Source organism: Macrobrachium nipponense, chromosome 15, assembly GCF_015104395.2.
Source record: "Macrobrachium nipponense isolate FS-2020 chromosome 15, ASM1510439v2, whole genome shotgun sequence".
NCBI lineage: Eukaryota > Metazoa > Arthropoda > Malacostraca > Decapoda > Palaemonidae > Macrobrachium > Macrobrachium nipponense.
Window position 1 is genome coordinate 38,264,526 of NC_087208.1, and position 22,877 is coordinate 38,287,402.

Below are 22,877 nucleotides of genomic sequence, written 5' to 3' on the forward strand. Positions count from 1 at the left end.
GTGAAGATGTTCTCGCTGCTAAAAAAAAAATGTTTTAATGTCTATATAAAACATATAAAAGACGATGTGTCATTCTGTGTAGGCCTACGAGAAGCTTATAGCTCCTTCGAAGGGTATATCTAAATTTGGTTTAGTCTTATGAGTTATATTCTTCTTTTAAAAGCATATTTTAAATAATAATAATAAACTATTCATGTGCCGTGCATATTTGGCCCAGGAGGTCTAAATAAGTCACCAGTCTAGAAATAGACCTACCTGCAGCACTCTATCTCTCTCTCTCTCTTCTCTCTCTCTCTCGTCTCTCTCTCTTCTCTCTCTCTCTCTTCTCTCACTGGTTGCAGAGCTCAGAGACTGAAAAGCCACTGGACTGCTAGACTCAAAGAAAACTTTGGACGTCAAATAATAGTCATAAATAATATCGATTATTTGCAAAATAACCGACCAACCTCCATTTGCAACGCCTTCTTGCCCCGCCGGGCGAGACGGAGATAGATAGACGCATGAGCACATCTCGTCTTGCTATCTGGTATTAATTATTAGATCCTTCTATAAAGTTTCCTAGTTTTCCTGGACCTTTGGAAACGTAGTAATGAAAAAAGCATAGATCTAAATGTCATGACTTTTATCATGAACAATACTTACGTTGCCAAAGAATTCTGGGTAAAAACATTGAGCTTGTAGACCTATACGTATCACTATTATTTTCCGTTAGACCTATGATTTTGAAATCATATATCTACAGTTATTACCGTGCTCGTATTTTCGTCTAATTAATTTCTTAAAATCTTGAAACATTCGCATTGCAAATTTTGGTCTTCTGTGTTTTAGTTTTTTTGAAGTGTGTGGGGGGTATATATATATATATATATATCTATATATATATATGTGGATGAGCTTCAGGATTGGTCCATCTTAGGCCGACCGCAGAACAACAGCGACCTAACGATCTTAGAATCTATAATTATCAAAAGGATTAGTTCCGTCGTTAAACACCCAATCGTCCCCTATAAAATTGTTTATGGCATAGTTTGGGCAACTGGTTTGCCTCAATCTGTTTATCTATTTTTGTTAGTCTTGCTCCTTCTTTCATGTAGGTATGTGTTCTAAGATTTAAGTGAAATCCTTTACTTATAATTTACTTGCTTTGAATGATATACTGTTTAATTTCAACTGCTTTCACTTTATTGAGAGGTGTTGCCAGCACATATTGCTTAAATTAATTTGAGTTTTTTTAGTTTTAATTTTCGCAAATTAATATTTTTTAGCCTTGAAAATGCGACTTGGAATTCGTCGCGAAACGTCGGCATTGCAATATATTAGATCTATATATATATAGATAGATATTATATATATATAATTATATATATATATGTGTGTGTGTGTGTGTGTGTGTGTGTGTGTGTGTGTGTATATTGCACTTTGTACTGCAACACCTGTCAAAAGATACCAACAATTACTTTACGAGCCATTATCGGAAAATGTTTAATCCATTGTTCCTCAGGAACATATATTACTATAAATAATATATAAAAACCCGAAACGTGCAGAGTAAACACATTCGCCTCTTAGAAATGGGAACGCACATTCAATGTCATTACTCTGTCTCTGCGATGATAAGAAATATCATTTGCTTGTGATACCTGTTTCGTTAAATATATTGCTGACCGGAATTAAGTAATGGTTCTTGGAAGTTAGAGAATATATGAAACTCTACTAAATTCAGCTTCGAATCTTGAAGGGTGCAAAGGTTTTTGTATTAAAATTCATTTATGCTAGAAAGGTTATTAAAAGTAATTTTACGTCAAGAAGGTAATAGGATACATTGCGTCATCTTCCAATTCCGTGTTTCTTGCGCAGTAATATTGTAATTTTAATCTGAAATATATCATTAATTATAAGTTGGAGTAATTCCAGTGAATCTTACTATATAATGGGCGTTATGTCTGTCCGTCCGTTTGTCATTCAATCACAGCCAAACGACTGGTCCGATGGGCATGAAACTTGGCAGGGTTGTAGTGGGGACCCCTAAGATGGTTTATAATGGGGTTCCATCCTACCTAACCCCCTCCCCTCCGAAGGGGGTGAGAAGGGATTCCCTGAAACGAGGCTGGTTATGCCCGTAGATTGCCAGTATAAGTAATATTCGCATGTAAAATCGCTCCATTTTATAAGCGGAAGTAGATTTAGAAATAAAACAAGGCTCGATCCGACCTCCAGCTTACTCTGGGCGCGTGCTAAAATCTACGGTCAAATAGAGCGTCATTTCACCAACGAAAATTGAGTAAGATACGCTATATTTTTTTTTACAAAATTTTCTGTATTGTTTAACATACACATTATTTATGTTTTACATTTTGATTCTAATAAATAAATCATAAATATCCTATCCTAAAAATCCAATATCTTTAACTCAACGCGAAACACCTTTTTTAGACCTTTCCTACACCCCCCACCCCTTATAACAAGACCAACAACAGCAACAGAGTAGTTTGAAGGCTGACTCCCCGAGCAAGCGAAAAAATATAGTAGACAACGGAAGAATATATTACTCTGAGAAAACAAGACAGATGTGCAAGTAGGTAGGAGAAATGGTTGTGTTGCCTTACTTTGAGAATTTTGGGGGGAGCAGGGGCCGGTCCTCTAGCAAGATGAGTCCCCGGGGATGTAGCCAGTATCCTACTCTGACCCACCGCCCGCCGGAGGCTGTGAAGGGCGTGAGGTAGTACAGGTTCCATCTGAAATAGGTCGGGGTGGAAATGCAGTGGCGTCTAATGGCTATCATTCAAATGGGTGCTGTTACGTAATTTTCTAAAGATTCCTTTCTATTAACTGCATAAATATACACGCATTATATACATATGCTTTAAATTCCTTTCTATTAACTGCATAAACACATACACACATTATATACATATATGCAACTTTTTCCTGAAGACAAGTTTACTAATCGTCTGTTCTTCTTGGGCCATGGCCAATGGAAGACTGCCCTATTCAAATTTGAAACGGTAAAGAAAACGGGAAAAGCAACGACATATATTGACATGCTAAAATTTAAAAACAGTAGATTTCGGCAGCGGAGAGAGTGACGGACTGACAGAAAATTATGAGAATGTATGAGGTTTTATTATAAAAACATGAAATTTATTTAAAATAAGCGTAGCATGACAGAAATCATTAAATCATTAAAAGTAATAAAAACTCGAAAACAAAGATATTAAGATACAAAACTGAGTATGACAGTAAGATAAAATGACATAGGCCTATATAAAACACAAGGGCTCAAGAACACCCAGCTAAAAGACAGACACACGCATACACATTCTCTCTCTCTCTCTCTCTCTCTCTCTCTTCTCTCTCTCTCCTCTCTCTCTCTCTCTCTTCAAATTTTAGAACCATTGACATTAATGTGGTTATCATTTTTTCCCATTTACTGAGTTAATTATTCTGTATTGCATCACATATCATCAGTATCGTCACTAATTTGATCACTATCACTAATAGTACATAATTGACTGAGCTTTGACGAATTTCAAAACATATCGTTTCAATTCGTTTCCTTTTTGTATTTAAAAAAAACGAGAGAATTGTAATAATTTTTTAAAAGGATTATTGATAATCTATACTTAATTTCTCATATTCATGTATATATATTCATAATTTTGTGCATATGTATGAAATCTATAAGGGGTGCTGCAGTTCCACAGTGGCTATACTGACAAGCCGCTCGCCACTGCGAGGTGATGTATTAATAGCTTTTCTAGACGCCATATTCCTTAGCTGATATATCATATAAAAATTCGTAATCCCGAGACTCCTGAAGATAAGACAGAAGCTGCCAAACCTCTTGGAGCTCCCTTCGGAGGAATTTCCGCCGGAGGATTTCCTGTCGTCAGGAGATTTCCCGTTGGAAGAAGTCCCGTCACGGGGTTCTGGAGCGAAGACGAGCGCATTGTACATGGAAAATGTCCAGTGAGCTGATAGGTTCTCCACATCCTGAGGGCGCAGACGTCCCACGGCGATCAGAGTGGAAGTCCCCAACAGGAGACGTCCTCTCAAGGACGACTCGGCGAAGGACTCCAGGAAATCCCGGTGGTCGCTCACGACGACGACTACGACGCAGAGGAAGTGGAGTGATTGGAGTCGTACCTTTGGGCGCCGGAGAAAAACATATACACTGGTCACTCGAGAGAGAGTAAGGCGCCGGAGAAAAAACATAATACAGTGGTTACTCAAGAGACTGGAGAGAAAGAGAGAGAGAGAGAGAGAGAGAGAGAGAGAAACTCACCTCTCTGGCGACACTTGTGATTCTGTCGCTGACGGTGAAATTGTCGCTGGTTCCTTCGGCAGAGTTGTCGAATAGGGCTGTCCCTCGTAACTCCAGGGATTGGGCCATGTCCTTCGAACATGAATAAATCATAAAGAAAGTTAGGCCTACGAATAAATATTGTATATGTATTGTATGCCTATCACCTATTGCAAAATCTTAGGACATAAATGAGTAACTCTCTCAAAGTTAGGCCTATAGGAAAAAATAAATATTATATATGTACTGTATTGCCTATGGCAAAGTCTTGCCATAGATGAGTAACTCTCAAAGTTAGGTCTAAAGAAACAAATAAACATTATATTTGTATTATAGGCCTATTGCCCTTGGCAAAGTCTTGCCATAATGGAGCAACTTTCTTTAGTGAAAGTAAATGTTTCAGTACTAAAAAATTAGTTCGTTCACTGTCAATATAAATATTAAAAAACTTTCACATTTATCAATATCGGATCTATGAAAAAAAAATAATATAATTGAATATTGCCTTTTTTGCTTTCTATATATTATGGCAAACTAAAGTTCCTTCTTCATAACTTTTATATCAAACATATAGGCCTACAATGGCTTACCTTAACCTGATAAGTATATGAATAAGTATAATTTTGGTACCGTTATATCGACGTTGCTTTAAATATACGTTAAAATTTATAATTATCAAAATGATTATTTATAACTTATAACTCACCTTGGCCAGGCTTCAATAGCCTGAGGTCTCGCCGTCAGTGAAGAGGAGATAGGAGCAATTACGCCAGAGGTAAGCAATCGATAACACAACCGGTCTGATTTCGTTAGTACCTTCTCTAGTCACACCAAACTGTGCTGTCAAAACTGAAGTTGATATTAAAAAAATATCATCTTATACTTAAATATTTTTTACTCTTTCTTGGGATAATTAAATTAATGGTTGTGTGATGAATATCAACACCAGATTATAACCTAATCTGAGTTTACATTTACTCAACTATTCACTTCTCTCATCAAATTTAACTATTATATATATATATATATATATATATATATATATATATATATATATATATATATATCATGTAACAGGTGTAAAAGGCAAAAAAAAGCTCAATACATCGGTTGTTTTATTGTCGCCAACGTTTCAAGATTATATGGTCTCATTTTCAAGGGTTAGAAAAGGAGGAAAAGCAAATATATATAAATTACAATCTTATCCAGCAAGATTAACATAAATTTTCATATACAAATAAGCACGAATTCTTCGTAAGGCCACATTTATACAGGTTTGGGGCAGAATTTTTACAGTACATGTTCACTTCATTTCAAGCATAATTCTTTATCAGCTTGTTTCATAATAAAATTGATTTCTTGGCCCGGAAATTCTTTAAGACCAATGGTTACTTACTACCCAACTTCCCTGTTCCTCTATAGTTATGTCAAAAAAGCCCTACAGAAAATCTTCCAGACACCAGCGCCAGTATATATACATCTAGCTCCAAAACTGAAATATCATATATATTAGCTTTCCATACATTTATGATTTTTTTTAGATAATTTTATCCAGCCCTCATGAAACCACTTCCCTGTACTCGAATCCTTAGCCATTAAGCACCTTTTTTTGTTTTCCAGCATTAAATAACAACGCTCCTACAGCAGTTCCATTATACATCGCTTAGACCTATGCCCACTCTTATCTTTTCCTTGGTTATCTCGACTCCTTCTCGCTCTGCCAAACCTTTCAGCAACCGAACCTCTGGTTGCTGTAAGGTTTGTTTTATATTTTTTACATTTTTTTACTTAGTCTTTAATACATTGTGTGTTTTTAGTTATTGTTTTCGTGTTTATTTATGTGACGATTTGTGTTAATCTTCTGGACAAGTTTGTAATTTATATTTATTTGCTGTTCCACCTTTCATAGCCTTGAAAAATGAGACCATGTATTATATATGTCTTCAAAACGTTGGCGACAATAAAGCAACGATGTATCGAGCTGTTTTGCCTCTTCACTCTTATATATATATATATATATATATATATATATATATATATATATATATATATATATATATATATATAATATATATGAGTAACTTCAATTAGTCTCACCTGAACATGTGTGAAGGACTATAAGTAGAAGGCACCGCCAACCAGGACATTCGGTTTTCATTTTGTGGATTTTATTCACTCTGAAAAAATTGCGTAGTTTAATGGTACTTAATTAATGTAATAACTATTTTTAATTGAAAGTGCTTGCTAAGGATTAACCATCTGCAGGACGATTCTGCTCATGAATACATAATTGTTTGCGGTACGTAGCCGAAGATTAATTATCGAGGAGAATAAACAATGAACATTGTTTATTTCTTTATATTTCTGTGCAATCTTGACTGTGGCTTGCAGATTTTTTATAGTTCGGTTTTTACATTTATTCTTAGTGCCTTGACGAGGCTCTTTAGTTATTTTCGTTATGTAAATCTTTATTAGGAATTGAAACAGTAACGGTTTCAAAATCTCAATCTAAGAATATTTAAATCTGAATGTGTTAGGCCATATAGGCCTATTATAGGTATAAGCTGCAGAGGATACAAACTGCTGTATACCATTACATACACAAAGTTTAATAAAGAGTAATTTCAGATACTTGGCATATTCAGAACCTTAAATAGGCAATCTCGAATTTACGGGTTATGCAATACTACTGAGTAATCTCCAGTAGGCCGTAATAAGCAAAAAAGGAATACATTTCGGTTTTTTTATTCCATTTGTTTACATTGCTTTAAAAATGCATCAGAACAATAAATTTAATTACTCTTTTCTCATAAACTTCAGAGAATTATGAAGAGTAACATATTTAGCTTCAAAACAAATTCATATTGATGTTTCACGTTGATGTTTTGTTTTCTTTCTTCATCTTACTACGGTGTTGGTTCCTAATCGCTCACTCCACAAACACAGTTGCGGGCACACTACACTTGTTTATGCTACTTCCAAATGTATATTTTAATTCATGTCTAGTATCCTTCTCTGCAACAATAGTAATCCCGAAAAAAAATAAAGATGTTTCCAAATTAGATATAGTGCAATATTTCTACTGTACAGTGGTGCTCAAATCTCATGCGACATGATTCATTTTGTATCGTCCAGATTCTCAGACTCAACGTGATGTTGCCAAGTAGTGTTATACTTATTTTTCTAATGTCATACATGTGAATTCCCAGCTAGCCCTATTTTCCTTGTGGTTATATAAATATGATCCCTTTTATGCACTGGTATAATTCGTAATCTGTGTGATTTGAACTGATTTTCTTTTTTTACACTGCTAAGTTCAAGGTTCGGTGTGATAAGGTTAGCTGTGACATCAATGAAAGCTCACTTTATATGCTCCTCGGACTGGTCAACATAACTACGTCTGCTGCATTATGAAAGTAGACCTAATAAGCTCAACAGTCATAACAACATTTTCAACGTAGGAATATGAATTAAAACAAGTTTTCTTTGAATGTTGAAGCTTTCGGCTGTGTTTAAGCTGTCTGTATGTTGCAAAATGTTTTATAGGCCTAAAAAAATAATCTAAGCCTTCTGAGATATAATCTGTTATTATTGAATTTATTTGTAGGGATTATCTGGTTTTTGACGAATACAACAGGGATAGGAATTACAACCAGTTTTCTTTGAATGTTGAAGTTTTAGGCTGCGTTTAAGCTGCCTATATGTTGCAAAATGATTTATAGGCCTAAAAGAATAATCTAAGCCTTATAAGATGTAATGTTACTAATGTTTTTTTTTTTTTTTGTAGAGAATACCTGTTCTTTGAGGAATAAAAGATGATGATTTTGATTATATGGAGATGACTATTAATCAAAATATCATAAGTATTAATAGCAAGGCGTATGGAACACTTGTTTTTCAACTGGTTTAAAATATTATTTTCTTTAAAGTCCTTCTCCTCTCTTTTGGTGTATAATTTATTCTTTCATAGGGTATCTTCCATAAGGTCACTTGAAGAACGAGAATGTGTAGATAACTTCATTTGCTTTTCTTAGGCTAGAAATTGTTAATAGAGAGATGTGACTGTTAATTGTAAAGTAAAGAAATCTAACACCTAGGCCTAGGAACAATATCTTGGCTTTGACAAAAGAATAATTGCATAGGCGAATATTTGCTAGTATGCCATAATTTTTTAGATATTTAAGAATTATAACAATTAATTATGTATGAAAATCCAAATATTCCTCTAACACATATAAAGTAAGTGTTTACAAGATAATTTCATTGTCGCTGCTCAGTGTAGACCTACTTATGTTACACCAGGTGGTTATTGTTGCACCGACACTAATGATACGTCACACATGCTCCCTCACACGTTGATATCGGTGGGCGCAATTCTACTTTTGTATCTATATATATAATATATATATATATATATATTATATATATATATATATATATATTATATATATATATTTACATTTTTCAGCATTGAGGTGTAAAAGCAATCAAATAGGACTAGTTCAAATTTTATGTTAGCTTTGGAAGCATTATTAATGTTATGACAATTTTTTTTCGTTTCTTTTTTATTTAACATTTGAATTGATGCTTGATGAAGACTTCATTTTGGTCAAATGCTTCAGCGATGTGTGAGCGAAAGATTTCAAAATGTTTCGAAAGAGTTTTTTTCTTAAATTTGCTACACGTGACATTTTCTTACAGTTTTGACATATATGACAGATTTCATTGTTATGAAACATATTATGTCCATATTGTATGCAATAATCGCATTTACGCATTGAAATAATAGATAAATATGGAGCATTCTAGGTTGCCAGTTAGTGAATTTTGAACGAAATCCTATGGAGTCTTGTCGCATGAGATTTGAGCATCACTGTACTTTCATTTCTTATAGATTTCACATCCATCCTTTCCAGATTAAGAGCATTCTCAGTTTTAAGGGCTGTCCTTATATATTCTCCCAGTTTTCTGTTAGGGGATTTCAGTGTCTCTGGCCTGTTTTTTGTATTGATTCACATATGAATAAATGTTCGGTGCTGTCCTCCTCCCCCTCACCTCCCGCTCTGCATAGATCACAGACCTCGTCCTTAAATTTGCCCCGGAAGTTAGCCTTTAAGTCCGACACATTCAGTCTGGTTTTGATTATGATAGAGGGGTCTTTTGTCTCCAGTTCCCTTGTGTACTTGTTTTCCCCCAAATCTACCTACGAACCCCTGCTTCTTCATTCCTTTCCTCTTTTCTTTCCAAGTCTCTTGAATATCTTGATTAATTCGTATCTTTATTTCCTTTTTCAGTGTTTTTTTTTTAGCATATTCTCTCATTCCATCCATACGTTCACCAGGCCTTTTAATCCAACGTTGTCCATAGGAGTCTCTTAACTGATCTTTTACTATTTCTTTGATTAATCTTTTGTCCTCAGAATTTATAACTTTGTGGAAAAGCATTATTTGCTTATAATCAATTCTATAAGCTACTGGCCATATGCCGGACCCCGCTATAATTCCCCAACAGGGCGTGTCCTATAGTAATGACGAATTTGCGCGCGTGATTTTGTGACGTCACGCAAACGGGTCGAAGCAACAATATACTGATGTAAACATGGAGATAATTGCCTATGTTACACTTTGAAATGCGATTTAATAAATATCCCTCCATAGATTTAAGCGGTGAATGCCATTTTGGACATAAGAAATATTGTAGTTCATGTGGATATCGATGTTGGAGTAATCGAAAAGGTGAAATGTTGCACAACAAGTTTTTTTTTGTGCGAAACTGTTTAGAGAGTGGCGGGATCCTGCAGACTTAGTTTAATTTTGTGATGAAATTGTGAACCCCAATACTATCGCAAAATTAAACCATGTCAATTTAGCAAAATACATGAACTGAAAGTGGAAAATCAACTTTAAAACAAATGATGACGATGTTCCAAATGCGCACAAGGCCAAGACCTATAGGGAAGTTTTAAAAAATCACGTGACCTCAGTCTAAAGGCTCCCGTCACTCTAAAAGTTTCACATAGAAAATAAACTTATTTATTCAATATTTCGCCGATTCGATTTCTCCAATATCAATATTAACATGAACTACAATATTTGGACATCTGTTTTCTTTGTTTTTATCTATTACAAGCACTGCTGACTTACTATACTCTGTTTTTTTCCAACTGTCCGTCCGCCTGTGGTGTTTTCGCATGGTAACACTGCGTCCCGGCTTTAAATAGTTACGCTATGTGTAGGTTTTAGGTAAATAAAAGGATATCTGAGTGTACATGCAACTGAAAAGTGTTTTTGATAAAATTACTGTGTGCTAATTACACCGTTAATATTCGAAATAGGATATTATTATTGTTGTTGAATGTAAGCTGAATGTAACTATCTAAAGCCAGGGACGCAGTGTTACCATACAAAAACACCACAGGCGGATGGACAGATGGAAAAAAACAGAGTATAGGCCTAGTATTCTATTTTTGTTGTAGTTTTCCTTCCTCTTCTTCTTCCTTCTTTCAGTGGACAGTAGGACAACAGGAAGTCTATCCACATCCCCCCTCCCCCCCTCCCTCCCCCTCCAGACAACGGATCGACAGACGGTCCCCCTAGACTCACGGAGATAAAATTTGCACCGGAAGCGAATTATTCATTGACGTGTTCGAAATAAAATTTTAAAAAATAGAAGGAATTTTAAATGCCACGGCGAACGCCGAGTCTAAATCCTGCTTTTATTTAAGTTTCGTCTCGTGATGTAGCTTAGATTTTTATATATGTATTTTAACGTTCGTTTGAAAACTCATATCTCTATTAATTTAATTTTTTTTCTATCTTATATTTGGTTTACGATAAGTTTATTTTTTATATATTAAAATGTGGTACGTTTATAAGAGGTAATTTACTTGACGTTTTACTAATCCAGCTTTAGTTTTCGAAGTGTTATAAGCACATTCTCTCTCTCTCTCTCTCTATCTCTCTCTCTCTCTTCTCTCTCGTCTCCTCTCTCTCTCTCTCTCTTCTCTCATCTCTCATCCTCTCCTCTCTCTCTCTCTCTACAGTCGAAATGTCTTTATATATCTCCCTCTCCCTCCCCCACCTATATACACTTTAAAGATTCCTTCTTTCTACCATTACAGTTGCTATTGAGTTGTTTTTCTCTATTCTATTTTATCCAAAAAATTATCTTTAAAACTCTCAATGTGTATTTTATCAAGAAATAATATGAATTTCATTCTAAAATACCATAAAAAGGGGGCTTATTTTGAACCGGCGCACTGTACTATACCCCGTCGACGGCGAAAGATACCGATGACGTCCAATGTCTCCCGCAGAGGACGTCATTCTTCGTCACTTTTATTATTCACGTCGCGCAAAAGTTTCCCTCGGAGCCTGAAGGCCGCCTTTGTTTTAATCAAGATATTAGCGACAGCTCCCACTTGAAATAATCATTAGGAACCTCTCGGAGTCGGAGACGCTCGCTTCGTCAACAAATCAGAGAGACATTCTTGGTGAATTCCCTACAGCTTTTCTTTATTATTTTGACGTAGGATAACTTGTAGGCGATATAGACGTGAATCATTTAAAGAATGTTCAGTGTCTGTAGGCCAAGATTAGGGTAGAAGAGTAATAAACTATGTATCGATATTCAAAAGTGCACTAAGAAGCTTTTTTTAAAAGAAAAAATACCAAAATAACACGCAAACCATTCTGAGTTGTGTATGGATGTATTTGTATATACAACTTTTCGCCTGAAAAATAGGTCTTTCAAGTAATATGACAATGTTACTTGAAAATGAAGCTAAAAATTTAATTTCTGTCATAAATTCACTTAAAAGGCCTTTAATACGTGATAGTTTTCTTTTGTGGATGTCAAACTTCGTTTTCATTCCAGTTAAGCTATATATATATATATATATAGATATAGATCTATTATATATAGATATTATATATAGAAAACTCGTCAACCACCCCCCACCCCTTCTGAGAATTCTAATCTTCATATTTTTGCGATGCTTCTCTTTTTCGTTTAAGGGTAGTTCGTGTTTGCCAAAGCCCTTTTATTAAGTATTTCTCAAGATATTGAAGTTGCGTTCCCTTCTGAAACTACCCTGTACCCACCAGGTAACCAGAGACTACATTTTCTTCAGGCGAGATCTTTCCCTAGGTTCAGTTAAACTTACAACTTATTTCCTTCCTACATGAAGCTGTGGAATGTACCATCTTTCACTGTTTACTTTTCGTGGTTTTGGTTAAATTATTTTCCTTTTCGAGGACTGGCTAGATGAGGGGACCCTTCTACCTTATGAAGAGGTGTCACAATGCCTCAGTGCTGAAGGCAGACTTCCTCCCCTTGTTAACTTTATTGTAAAACTTTGATCTCTCTTTTTACCTTCAGTAACACTGATCAATTTTTATTTAGTTTCATATTTCTCAGCTTGTCATATCTTCTTAAACCTCGTGTGGTAAACACTTAAGCAGCTCATCTCATCAGCTTCAACCTCTGTCCTGTAGACAGTTAATTCTCTGTAAAAAAAAAAAAAAAAAAAAAAAAAAAATTATTATCCATAAAGTTCTTGTTCACCTTCTCATCTCTAGTTTTATTACTTACTCTCTTTTCCTCTCTAGCATTCTTCTTGATTACCATGCAACACCCTCTTTACATCTCATATAATCTCCTTTTTCCTGTTATCTATCATATCACACCTTGATGATTTTATTGGTTAACCACAACCTCATACCTACACACAACTCCCTGCTGTCCCTGTATAACCCCAACCTTTACTATATATTCCTTATCTCTTGCTTCCAGCTGATGTCTGTAAGTTAGCCGCTTTTCCTGCATTGTCTATTTGTATGCTCTACTGTTTCCCTTCTTATCTAATCCATTTATCTTTGACATATTTACACAGGAATTTTCATCCCTTACTCTCAAACATAGATGTATCTTATTAGCCTTATTCTTCCATCTACAATGTACCAACACAATCTATATATATATATATATATATATATATATATATATATATATATATATATATATATATATATGGAAATAAGGGATGGTGATGTGAGTATAACTGCACGTTTCCGTCTTTATCTAATCAAAACTTTAATAACGGAAATAATTTCGGCCTGACTCAGTAAACTGTCAAGCACAAAAATCACCCTTGTGTTGTGTTTTGAAATTTGTCTTTATATATACATTTATTTTAATGAAGGTTTTAATCATAGTAATCCACAAAATTTACTTGAATTGATTTATATATTTAATAATTTTAATAAATATTATTTTAATTTTATATAAATAATGATTTTTATACGAAATTATGTAAAATTTCTATCATTAAACTAACAATTTAGTAAGAAACGTTTCCGTATCAACGCAACCAGACTCCGCCGAACGGAAGACGGCCATGTTGTTGTCGCTGAGAACAACCCCGAGTAATGTTGACATTAGTCCCATTCATTTAGAGAGAGGGTGTCTGGGGTCACGGGGACCCATACAACAATATGGCAGTGTATTTGTGTTGTTTTCGTCAGCTGTGTGGGTCGTCGCCCCATGCCAGTGTGCCCGTGAGAACCACTCCGACGGTCATACTCGACACGGGGTATATGGGTAAGATAAATCGACCGTAGGAAATAAGGGAGATTTCTTTACCTCCTACTACCAAATTATTGGGGTATGACGATCGTGGGGCAAAGACTATGCCCAGTTCCTTGTTTGGGCATTCGTGTTTGGTATATGGCGTCAAGAGGACACGCTATAGGCTAGTCAGGGTTGGGTATATCTGTAGAGGTCATGCCCAGGCTTTATACGAAGATAAAATCAAAACAAATTGGATGGTTAAACTGGATAGGTACCTAGCTAAAGGATATTGCCGTCAGTGCTCCTGTCTCGGTGCGCCGTAGGCGTTACTTAGGGTTCTTTGCAGTATCCTTTTGGCACCTAGCTGCAACCCCTATCATTTATTTTACTTTACTTCCTGTCATATTCTCTTCCTTCCATTTTACTTTCCACCCTCTGTTAACAATTGTTTCATGCCTAGTGAAGCTGCGATGTTTTCCTCCTGTTGCACCTCTGAAAGCTTCTTAAAAGCTTCTTACTCCCAATTTCCCACCGCTGGTCCTTTGGCCCAAATCTTATGCTCTGTCTTCTACTCTAAACTGGATATAAGCCTCTTCTTCTTTCCCACCGCTATCCCTACCTTAAGGGGTCGGTTGCCTGATGTGTCTTCACTCCCTCTTCGTCATCCATCCTCAACACATGCCCATACCATCTCGATCTTGACTCTCTTATGACCTCTGTAATCTTTACTAAGCCTGTCCTTCTTCTTATTTCGTCATTTTCCAATCTCTCAAGCAGCAATATTCCCATAATCCACCTCAGCATTCTCATCTCTGTTCTCTCAAGCTTTATTTCTTCTTTTCTTCTTAGAGCTTCCTGCTAATGGCAAGTACAAGGGATGAGGGCCAGTTACCAAGGTAAAATGTTGCTTTAAACCATTATATAATTTTGGACTTGAAAATATCTTTTAACTTATATTTTAATTTGTGCTCCAGAAGTTTCTAACATTAGTTTCTTTGTTTCTTTCTCCGAAAAGTTTTATTTTAATAACAACACCATTCCTGTGAGTGCCATGTTCAGTATCAGCCCCAGTGGAATGAATTGTAAAGTATAAACAAAAGACAGTAAATATCTTGGTAACTGTAAATTTGCAATGGGTTTCTGCTAAAATTTTGCACTAATCATGCTGAGAAAACTTGAGATAATCATGTAAAAACTTCAATATTAAATAACATTTTAAAGTAAAATAATAAAAAGAAATAAAGAAATATATGATCTCCCGCAGAGGAGACTAAACAACATGATTACTTGAAACCGGACACAAGCTTAATGTTTGGGGGCAGTTGTTAATTTGGAGAAACCCCCTGGCCATGACTTGAAAAAATATAAATTATCATTTCCTCAACTGTAGGCAAGGCATTTCCTTCTGTCTAGAGTAACTTGTTTTCCTCTGTATTTCTTATTGATTATTTCTATCTCTTGCGTTTTTCATCTTTTTTAACTTCCATGATCACTCTAGAAAATCTTGTCTCCACAAAATCTTTATAGTTTCACTATCCAGCTATCTGTTTATATATTTCCCCTTGCATCTGCACCCTTAAGGCAATATCCTTAAACTTAACAATGTTACTTATTTTCTGCTATAACTGAATTTGTGTCCTTTTATAACATGTATACCCACAATTTGAACCATTCCTTTCCCCCCGAAACAACCTTCTATTCTCATTTTTTGTTTAATGGCCACATGCAGTAGTACTCTGTACCAACACAGTCCCTAATAGCTAATGTCTTCATTAGCTACTTCTTGTACCATAGGCATGTTCATGAATCATTTTTGAAACCATATACTTATATATTTCCGATGATCAAACATTGAAAACTAGCTTTTCATGTATGTTCCTTATTTTATTTGTGTTTACTTGGGGAGTAAGCCAAAAGACTACTTTGTTGTTGTTGTTTGTGCTGTTGTTGTTCTTGTTGGGGTGTAGGAAAGCCCTATAAGAAAGCCTAAAAAGGTCTGAAAAAGGTGTTTTACATTGAGTTAAAGATACAGGAATTTTAAGATAGGATATGTATGATTTATTTATTAGATTGAAAAAGTGTAAGGATATGTATGATTTATTTATTAGATTGAAAGTGTAAAAAATAAATAATGTGGATGTTAAACAGTACAGAACAATTATTTCTAATAAAATACAGCATATTTATTTTAATTTTCATTTATGAAACAATGCGTTATTTAACCATAGATTTTAGCACGCCCTCTGAGTAAGCTGGAGGTTGGATCACACCTTGTTTCAAATGGTTTTCATTGCTATTGTTAAGTATCCCTTTTGATGTGAAATGTCAACAACAAATTCATCAAACCATGTGGAAATGTGTCTGTTCATATAGTGATGTCTCTTAAGTTGCAGTATATATTTATACCAAGTGTTCTGCTGTCATAGAATTTATAAGCTAACTTATTAATGTAGAATTATTTTGGGTTGCAAATCTAGAAAATCGAATAAAAGTTTTTTTGAGAGGACGGTTATTTTATTGTATAAGATTTTAAAATCGCATCCAGTATTACATTATTGTTAAAATGATCAAAATGCCTTTACTACAAAATTTGTTGTTGTAAAGCTATGATTATTTTTATTGTCTCATTTCTCTATGTTATTTTGCAGGTCATGAAGTCGTTATTGTGAAGAATGGCATTCGTATCTGTGGAACAGGAGGTGCCCTTGGTAACATTCCCATTTTACAGAATAAAGCCTACTTTGAAGTGAAACTTCAGCAGTCAGGTTTGTTTTGCAAGAATTTATATTCTGTGTCTATTTTTGTTGTTTCTTGTATCTATTTATCTAACATCCTGTACCATTATTATATCAATAAGATATTTTAAAGTATGTTCAGCTGGAAATATTGCTTTGATTGTTTATGACATTTTCTTCTGTGTCAAGAATACTATTAGCTTCTATACAAGTGCAAGAGAAGTGAGATATGATGTAGTTATAGATTTAGAAATAGAAAGGGAAAGTATTAATGGCCTACTTATAGCTCTTGTGGCTGCTTGTTTTGAAATTACCAGGAGACATTTGTGTGAGAGAGGATTTTCAGGAAAGCTGCAAAAGTTATCACTCAAGGAAAGGTTTTCTCTCATACAGGTATTTGGGGCGTTGGTATTGCAACCAGGAATACCAATTTAAACAAGGTTCCGTTGGGAGAGGATGCACATTCGTGGGTCTTGTGCTCTGATGGCAGCGTTCGACATAATGGGGAGGAGAAATACAAAATCCCAAATATTCCACAGGAAGGAGACATATTGGTGAGTTATTAGTGAGATATTGAATTGAACCATGTTGACTGACTCATAGTTAAGGAAGTTTATTTTTTACAAACTATTACTTTAGCATCACTAAATGGTTATCCAGAATTGAATAAAAATAGCTAGTGAGGTAGTTTATGGTAATTTAAGTTATATGCTAACACTGGAAACGACCCCTTACCTATCCACTTTTATTACCTAGCTCTCCTTCAAACAATTTGAGATAGTGATTGGATATTCATGTACTATTCAGTGAGGTCTTTTTCACAATAGGTAACTTCAGAGTTTTTAATTTTTTTTACTTTATACTTTTCTATAGATACAATAGAACATTTTGTCTTTTTGCTATTTTTCAAGACTTCTTAGATCATCAGTTCATCCTATAAAAAAAATCCCATTTCTATCATTTCATGGGGAACTGAAGTATCTGCTAAGTTTCTAACATCACCCAGCTTTTCTCTTTCATATGGTAACCAATCTGTTGCAGAAGGTTTGGTTCATGTGAAATCTCCTGGCTATGTCTACAGATATTGATAATGGTATGATCAGAGTAACAGTATCCACTTTGAGGATGGTACAAGCCAGGTCAACTTCATAGCCAGCTATAACTTAGAGGATGGAGGGCTAGCTTAAAGGGCTTTCCTGTTTCCTTGACTGCCAGTGTAGGCCACTTGATGTTCCAAAGTGAATGGATTTGGAAGATAGCACTTATGCGACAGTGGGATGACCAAGGATAGCAAACGTGGCCAAAGATGTGATGGATGATCAGTGGGTTTAGGAATTATCAGACCTATTCAGGCTTTAAGTTGTTATGAAGTTATTAATATGACATCAATGATTCACTTCTAACACAAAATTGACTTTGAGTCTAGACTTTCAGCCGTCAGCTCTGACGATGGAAAAAGTCATCCTCCTCATTATTTACCTCGGGAAGTATTGTTGATTACTTTATTTCCCTACATAGTTCAAGAGGTAGTGTCAGTTAGCTATTTTACTTCTATACTCTGTTTTTTTTCATCTGTCCTCCCGCCTGTGGTGTTTGCATATGGTAACACTGCGTCCCAGGCTTTAGATAGTTACATTCAGCTTACATTCAACAATTATAATAATGTCCTATTTTGAATATTAATGGTGTAATTCAAATACAGTAAATTATTAAAACACTTTTCAATTGCAAATGTACACCCAAATATCCTTTTATTTACCTTAAACTTACTCATACCGTAACTATTTAAAGCCTGGGATGCAGTGTTACCATACGAAAACACCACAGGCGGATGGACAGATGGAAAAAAACAGAGTATAGTTGTACTAACCTAGGGGATTTTAAAGTCCACAGAATACAGTACTTGGTAAGTGAACAGGTTCAAATTAAAATATGCATAATGTTATCAACAAGAAAGAGTGATTTGGAATTGAAAGGAAATAAACATTTCTTTCAGTTTAATAATATGTTCATTTCTTCCAGGCTATGTGCCAAAAATTTTATAATCTAATCTAATCTAATCATTTCTTCCAGGGTGTAAGCTATGACCATGTGGAACTTAACTTCTACATTAATGGAAAACCCACAAATACTCCAGTCACAAGCTTTAAAGGAACAGTTTATCCAGTTTTATATGGTGAGTAGGCAATACTTAGAGGGACAGCTTACTACGTATTTATTTTTTTATCCTTTATTGCATCAGCATTTTGCTAGTGGCTTGGGAGATGATCCCGAGTAACCACACAGAAGGAATTCCTTTTCTAAGTTGCGTCACTTAGTTCATTTTAAAAGTGTGTGATAGTATAAGCATAAATTACACCAATAGAATTCATATTTTGTTTATTTTGGTTTGTAAATATAAATAATTATACCTGCATCTGTTCTCTTATAAACTTCTTCAGTTAACATTTGCAAATTTTTCTAGTGCACAAGGTCTCCATTATTACACATTAAAATGTAGTGTAGTGGCCATTAGTTTACATTAGTATTAAGATGGAGTAGCTTTTAAGTGGGAGAAGAATTATTATAAATTGTATTTGTTACCTGGATGAAGTATTGAATTCTTTTACTTTACATATCACATCAATTCTGTTTGGTCCAACACTGTAACGTGTTTTACACACTTAAACATACGTATATAATTACAAAGCCAAGCATTTAAATAAAGTTTCATTAGCTACAGCAATGAAGTAGTTTCAACTCCTCATTCAAAACTTAAACTAGGCTAATTCATTAAGAGCAGAATCAAGAAGGCCAAACGCCTGTTTCATATGATGTAACTGAACACGAAGAATTGTCATGCTTTAAAACTCATCTCTGTAAGGTAGTTAATCTTTGCCTTACAAAAAGCCTTAGGTTTCACTGACTCGTGTTTTGATACTTTTCATAAAGATAAATCTTTTTAAATTATAGAATTCCAATCTAATTGTATCCTCATCACTTATTGCCATACCAGTTGTCCAGCTGATTTTTCAGTAATGCTAAGAAAACTTTTAAATGTAAACACCAAGTTCAGACATTTAAAAGTTGACCTGACTTCCTGAATTTAGTGTATGAGCCCATTTTTTGACTGGACTCATTTTACTAATGTAGGATCATTCAAAGTAAATGTAAAATTGACAAAGAATTGGATGAGTTTAATTTATGAAGGTATAGTAAGTTTTTTACACAGGTATCCTAAAGAAATTGAAGAAAATAGAATGTTATAGTCTCATAACCAACTTACTCATTCCGAAGATCTTTATATTTTACGCTGTATAAACGTGTCTTGCCTTTACAAATAACTGAATGACCTTATGTTTAATTTTCAGTGGATGATGGCGCAATTATGGATGTTATATTCGACAATTTCAACCATGGGCCTCCCTCCGGCTACGACTCCATTATGGTTGAGAAATCTCTACTAGAAAACGATTAGGTTCATTATGGAATTACAACCCCCCCCCCTCCATCATGTCTTCGAATTTGTTTCTAATGAATATCTACTGTATGTACTAAGTATAACAGAAACCCATTTTATAAGGGAGTAGGGTAATCTGGAAAGTTTTATATGTAGAGGTATTTATTAATCAATTGCCGCTCTGCATTTCGTTTGTTTCTACAATAACCAAGCTAACTGGAACTGTGTGCTCCATGTTTTACAGCTTCTCAATTGCTGTGTTAAGTGTATTATATAAGCTTTAAAACTGACTGGTTGTAATCTTGATTTTACAAAGGTATAATTTCGTTTGATTTGGTTATGCTGTCTGGTGGGTTTTTGTGGAATTTGGTCACATTGCATTATCACAAAGATGATTCATTTATGATATCAGGGCATCTTTCCATATCTAGAAGTGCAGTGAGTTTACACAAATAAGTTTATATATTATGAATATATAAATGTACATAATATATATTAGCGTACTTGTGTAGAATATACATTTATATATAACTTATTAGCAAGGAGAGAGGGAGAGATTTAACAGTAGACTCGAGTGTGTTACATATAACAGAAGGGAAAGTAAAGCAATCAAATGCATTGCACATGTGTTTAAGGATTTTTTATTGTATTTGATTTGGCTACTTGAGTACTATATATTTATCCAGTAAATAATTAACCAACTTCCAGGGATGAACAGTAATATTTTCCAGTCTCTGAGCCACTACAGCATCATTATTTTGTGCATTGATACCAGTGAAAACAAAATGGAAAGAATGAATGAGTATCAGAAGCTGCTTCTGCATGGCTCCCATTTCACGCAAGTTAGTTATATGTCACCAGTGTACAGTACAGCATATTGTTACTGAAGTACTTGTATGATTTTGAGATAGCTACGTGTGATAAATTGCAGATGAATAAGAGGGATTGTTTTGTAGCTTCAAACCTATTACTTGTAGGTGGTGCCAGATCCAGTATGCCAAATTTGACTGAGCTTGTGGTTTGGTGGAAATGTGCAATGACTTAAAACTGAATAAAATGTTCTATGGATAACAAGTATAGCAGCCTTGAATGTCTGGTATGTAAATGCTGAACCTAGTACCTTCAAACATATCTTTTCCTTGTTCTTAATATAGTTATTCACAAGAAACCTGTTATTTTATGGATTTAAAGCTACTCATTAAACATAAATATAGTGTGTGTTTCTGAGGTCAGAGCTGTTAAAAATTGTATTTGTACTTGGTGCAGGAACAGGTGAATATAAAATCGAACTAACAACCCCAATTACATGTGAATTCCATGTCATATTGATTTGCTTGAAGTTAAGTTTCAGTATGTATAACCTATGCCTCATATGTGCAGTGTGAATTTGTAACCAATACAATCAAAGAAAACCACTTTACGTATTCTGGACTGTCACAAGGTAGTGGTCTAACAATCTGTTGCAGGTGATGTATGTTATTGAAATATTACAAAGTCCATATCTGAAACCAAAGGTATCCATTGTAAGTAAAGGAAGGTTTGGTAATTTGAATAAGTTATATGACAAAAGAATGTTAAAACTTCCTAAATTTTAAATGTATTAGTGTATGATGTGCTGGATTTACAGTGAATTTATTTTTTATTTGATGTGTATGAACATATAACCCTTTCTTCCTGAAGTCAAATCCAATTTTGTTCTGCCCATGTTGGGATATGAAATCACCCCTCTGTCACAAATTGTAGTGTTCAACCTGGCTGATTAACCCAAGATCAGACACACATATAGTTGGGGAAGTTCATATCATGTGAGTTTGTACCGTTTTGATGTTAGAATATCTGTATTGATTACTATACTTTGGCAATATATAATGGATGTATAGCATCCATTTACACCAGTACTTTTCATTACTTGAAAAATAAAGTCAAGGGTTTACATATAAACCTTGACAGGTTTATATAATCATAATCTTATATTATATAGATATATATGATATATATATATAATATATATATATATATATATATATATAGGTATATATATTTGTATAATGTTTTGGATTATCTGCTAATATGGATGTTTGTTGCTAAGCATTTTGCATGAATTTGTTAAGTGATTCTTTGAAATTTAATTTTTTAATGAAGCATGGTCTCCATATCTGCATGTAAAGCTATTCAGATACAGTGTTTGGATTGACATGAGTTCATAGATTACTTTACCTGTTTTTGGAGTATTGATCTAAGTTAGCATCCATTGGTAATACCTGTGTGTACATAGTGTGTAGCCACTTTCTTTTTTGCAGCATATTTGTTAGGTAACAAGTTGTATCAATATGCAAATTTTATCAATAAACAGTATCACAAACTTTATGCCCAGGGGTAGTATGTCAAACAAAAGAATTATTGCTGTAAATTGGCCTCGGTTGTTCTAAGTAAGAATTGTCTTGCACATGAAACTAGGGAGCATTTTCTTTGAAAATCATCTGACGGTTATGAAGCAGGGATAATGTTATTTTTTCTTTACAAATTCCTGAAGTGATAAGTTGATACCTATGTACCTGTTTTTATTATTCCATGTTGTTTTTGTACTGTGTTGGCTCTGGAAAAAAAGTTTAATATTATATAGAAGTTGAAGGTAGAATAAGGATATAATCTCAGTGGCTGTGGCTGTTCACACTTGTAAGGTAGCATGCATCAACTTTATTATGAAAATCTTAACTGCTTAACCCAGAATTGGAGAATGTTTAGTTCTCAAACCTATTATCATGCCATTACCAAGTAGCGAGAGAATTTCACTTGGTCGAAACCAAACCATACATTACTGTGACCATTG

At 34.5% G+C, this 22,877-nt stretch overlaps 1 protein-coding gene across 1 annotated transcript; it reads left to right on the top strand.

Moving 5' to 3' along the window:
* Positions 1–13,684: 13,684 nt before the first annotated feature.
* On the top strand, positions 13,685–21,913 carry LOC135227098 (SPRY domain-containing protein 7-like). Its single transcript, XM_064266952.1, has 5 exons — positions 13,685–13,903; positions 16,522–16,638; positions 17,002–17,162; positions 18,682–18,784; positions 19,959–21,913. Exons 1-5 carry the CDS (start codon positions 13,798–13,800, stop codon positions 20,063–20,065), a joined length of 594 nt encoding a protein of 197 aa, XP_064123022.1. The 5' UTR covers positions 13,685–13,797; the 3' UTR covers positions 20,066–21,913.
* Positions 21,914–22,877: the final 964 nt, after the last annotated feature.

Bases quoted from the DNA above. Each gene is read 5' to 3' on its own strand.
- LOC135227098 (XM_064266952.1), top strand. From the start codon at position 13,798: ATGGCAGTGTATTTGTGTTGTTTTCGTCAGCTGTGTGGGTCGTCGCCC. The intron at 16,639-17,001 runs GTTTGTTTTGCA...TCTCTCATACAG, and splicing joins AGTGAAACTTCAGCAGTCAG to GTATTTGGGGCGTTGGTATT. The intron at 17,163-18,681 runs GTGAGTTATTAG...CATTTCTTCCAG, and splicing joins CACAGGAAGGAGACATATTG to GGTGTAAGCTATGACCATGT.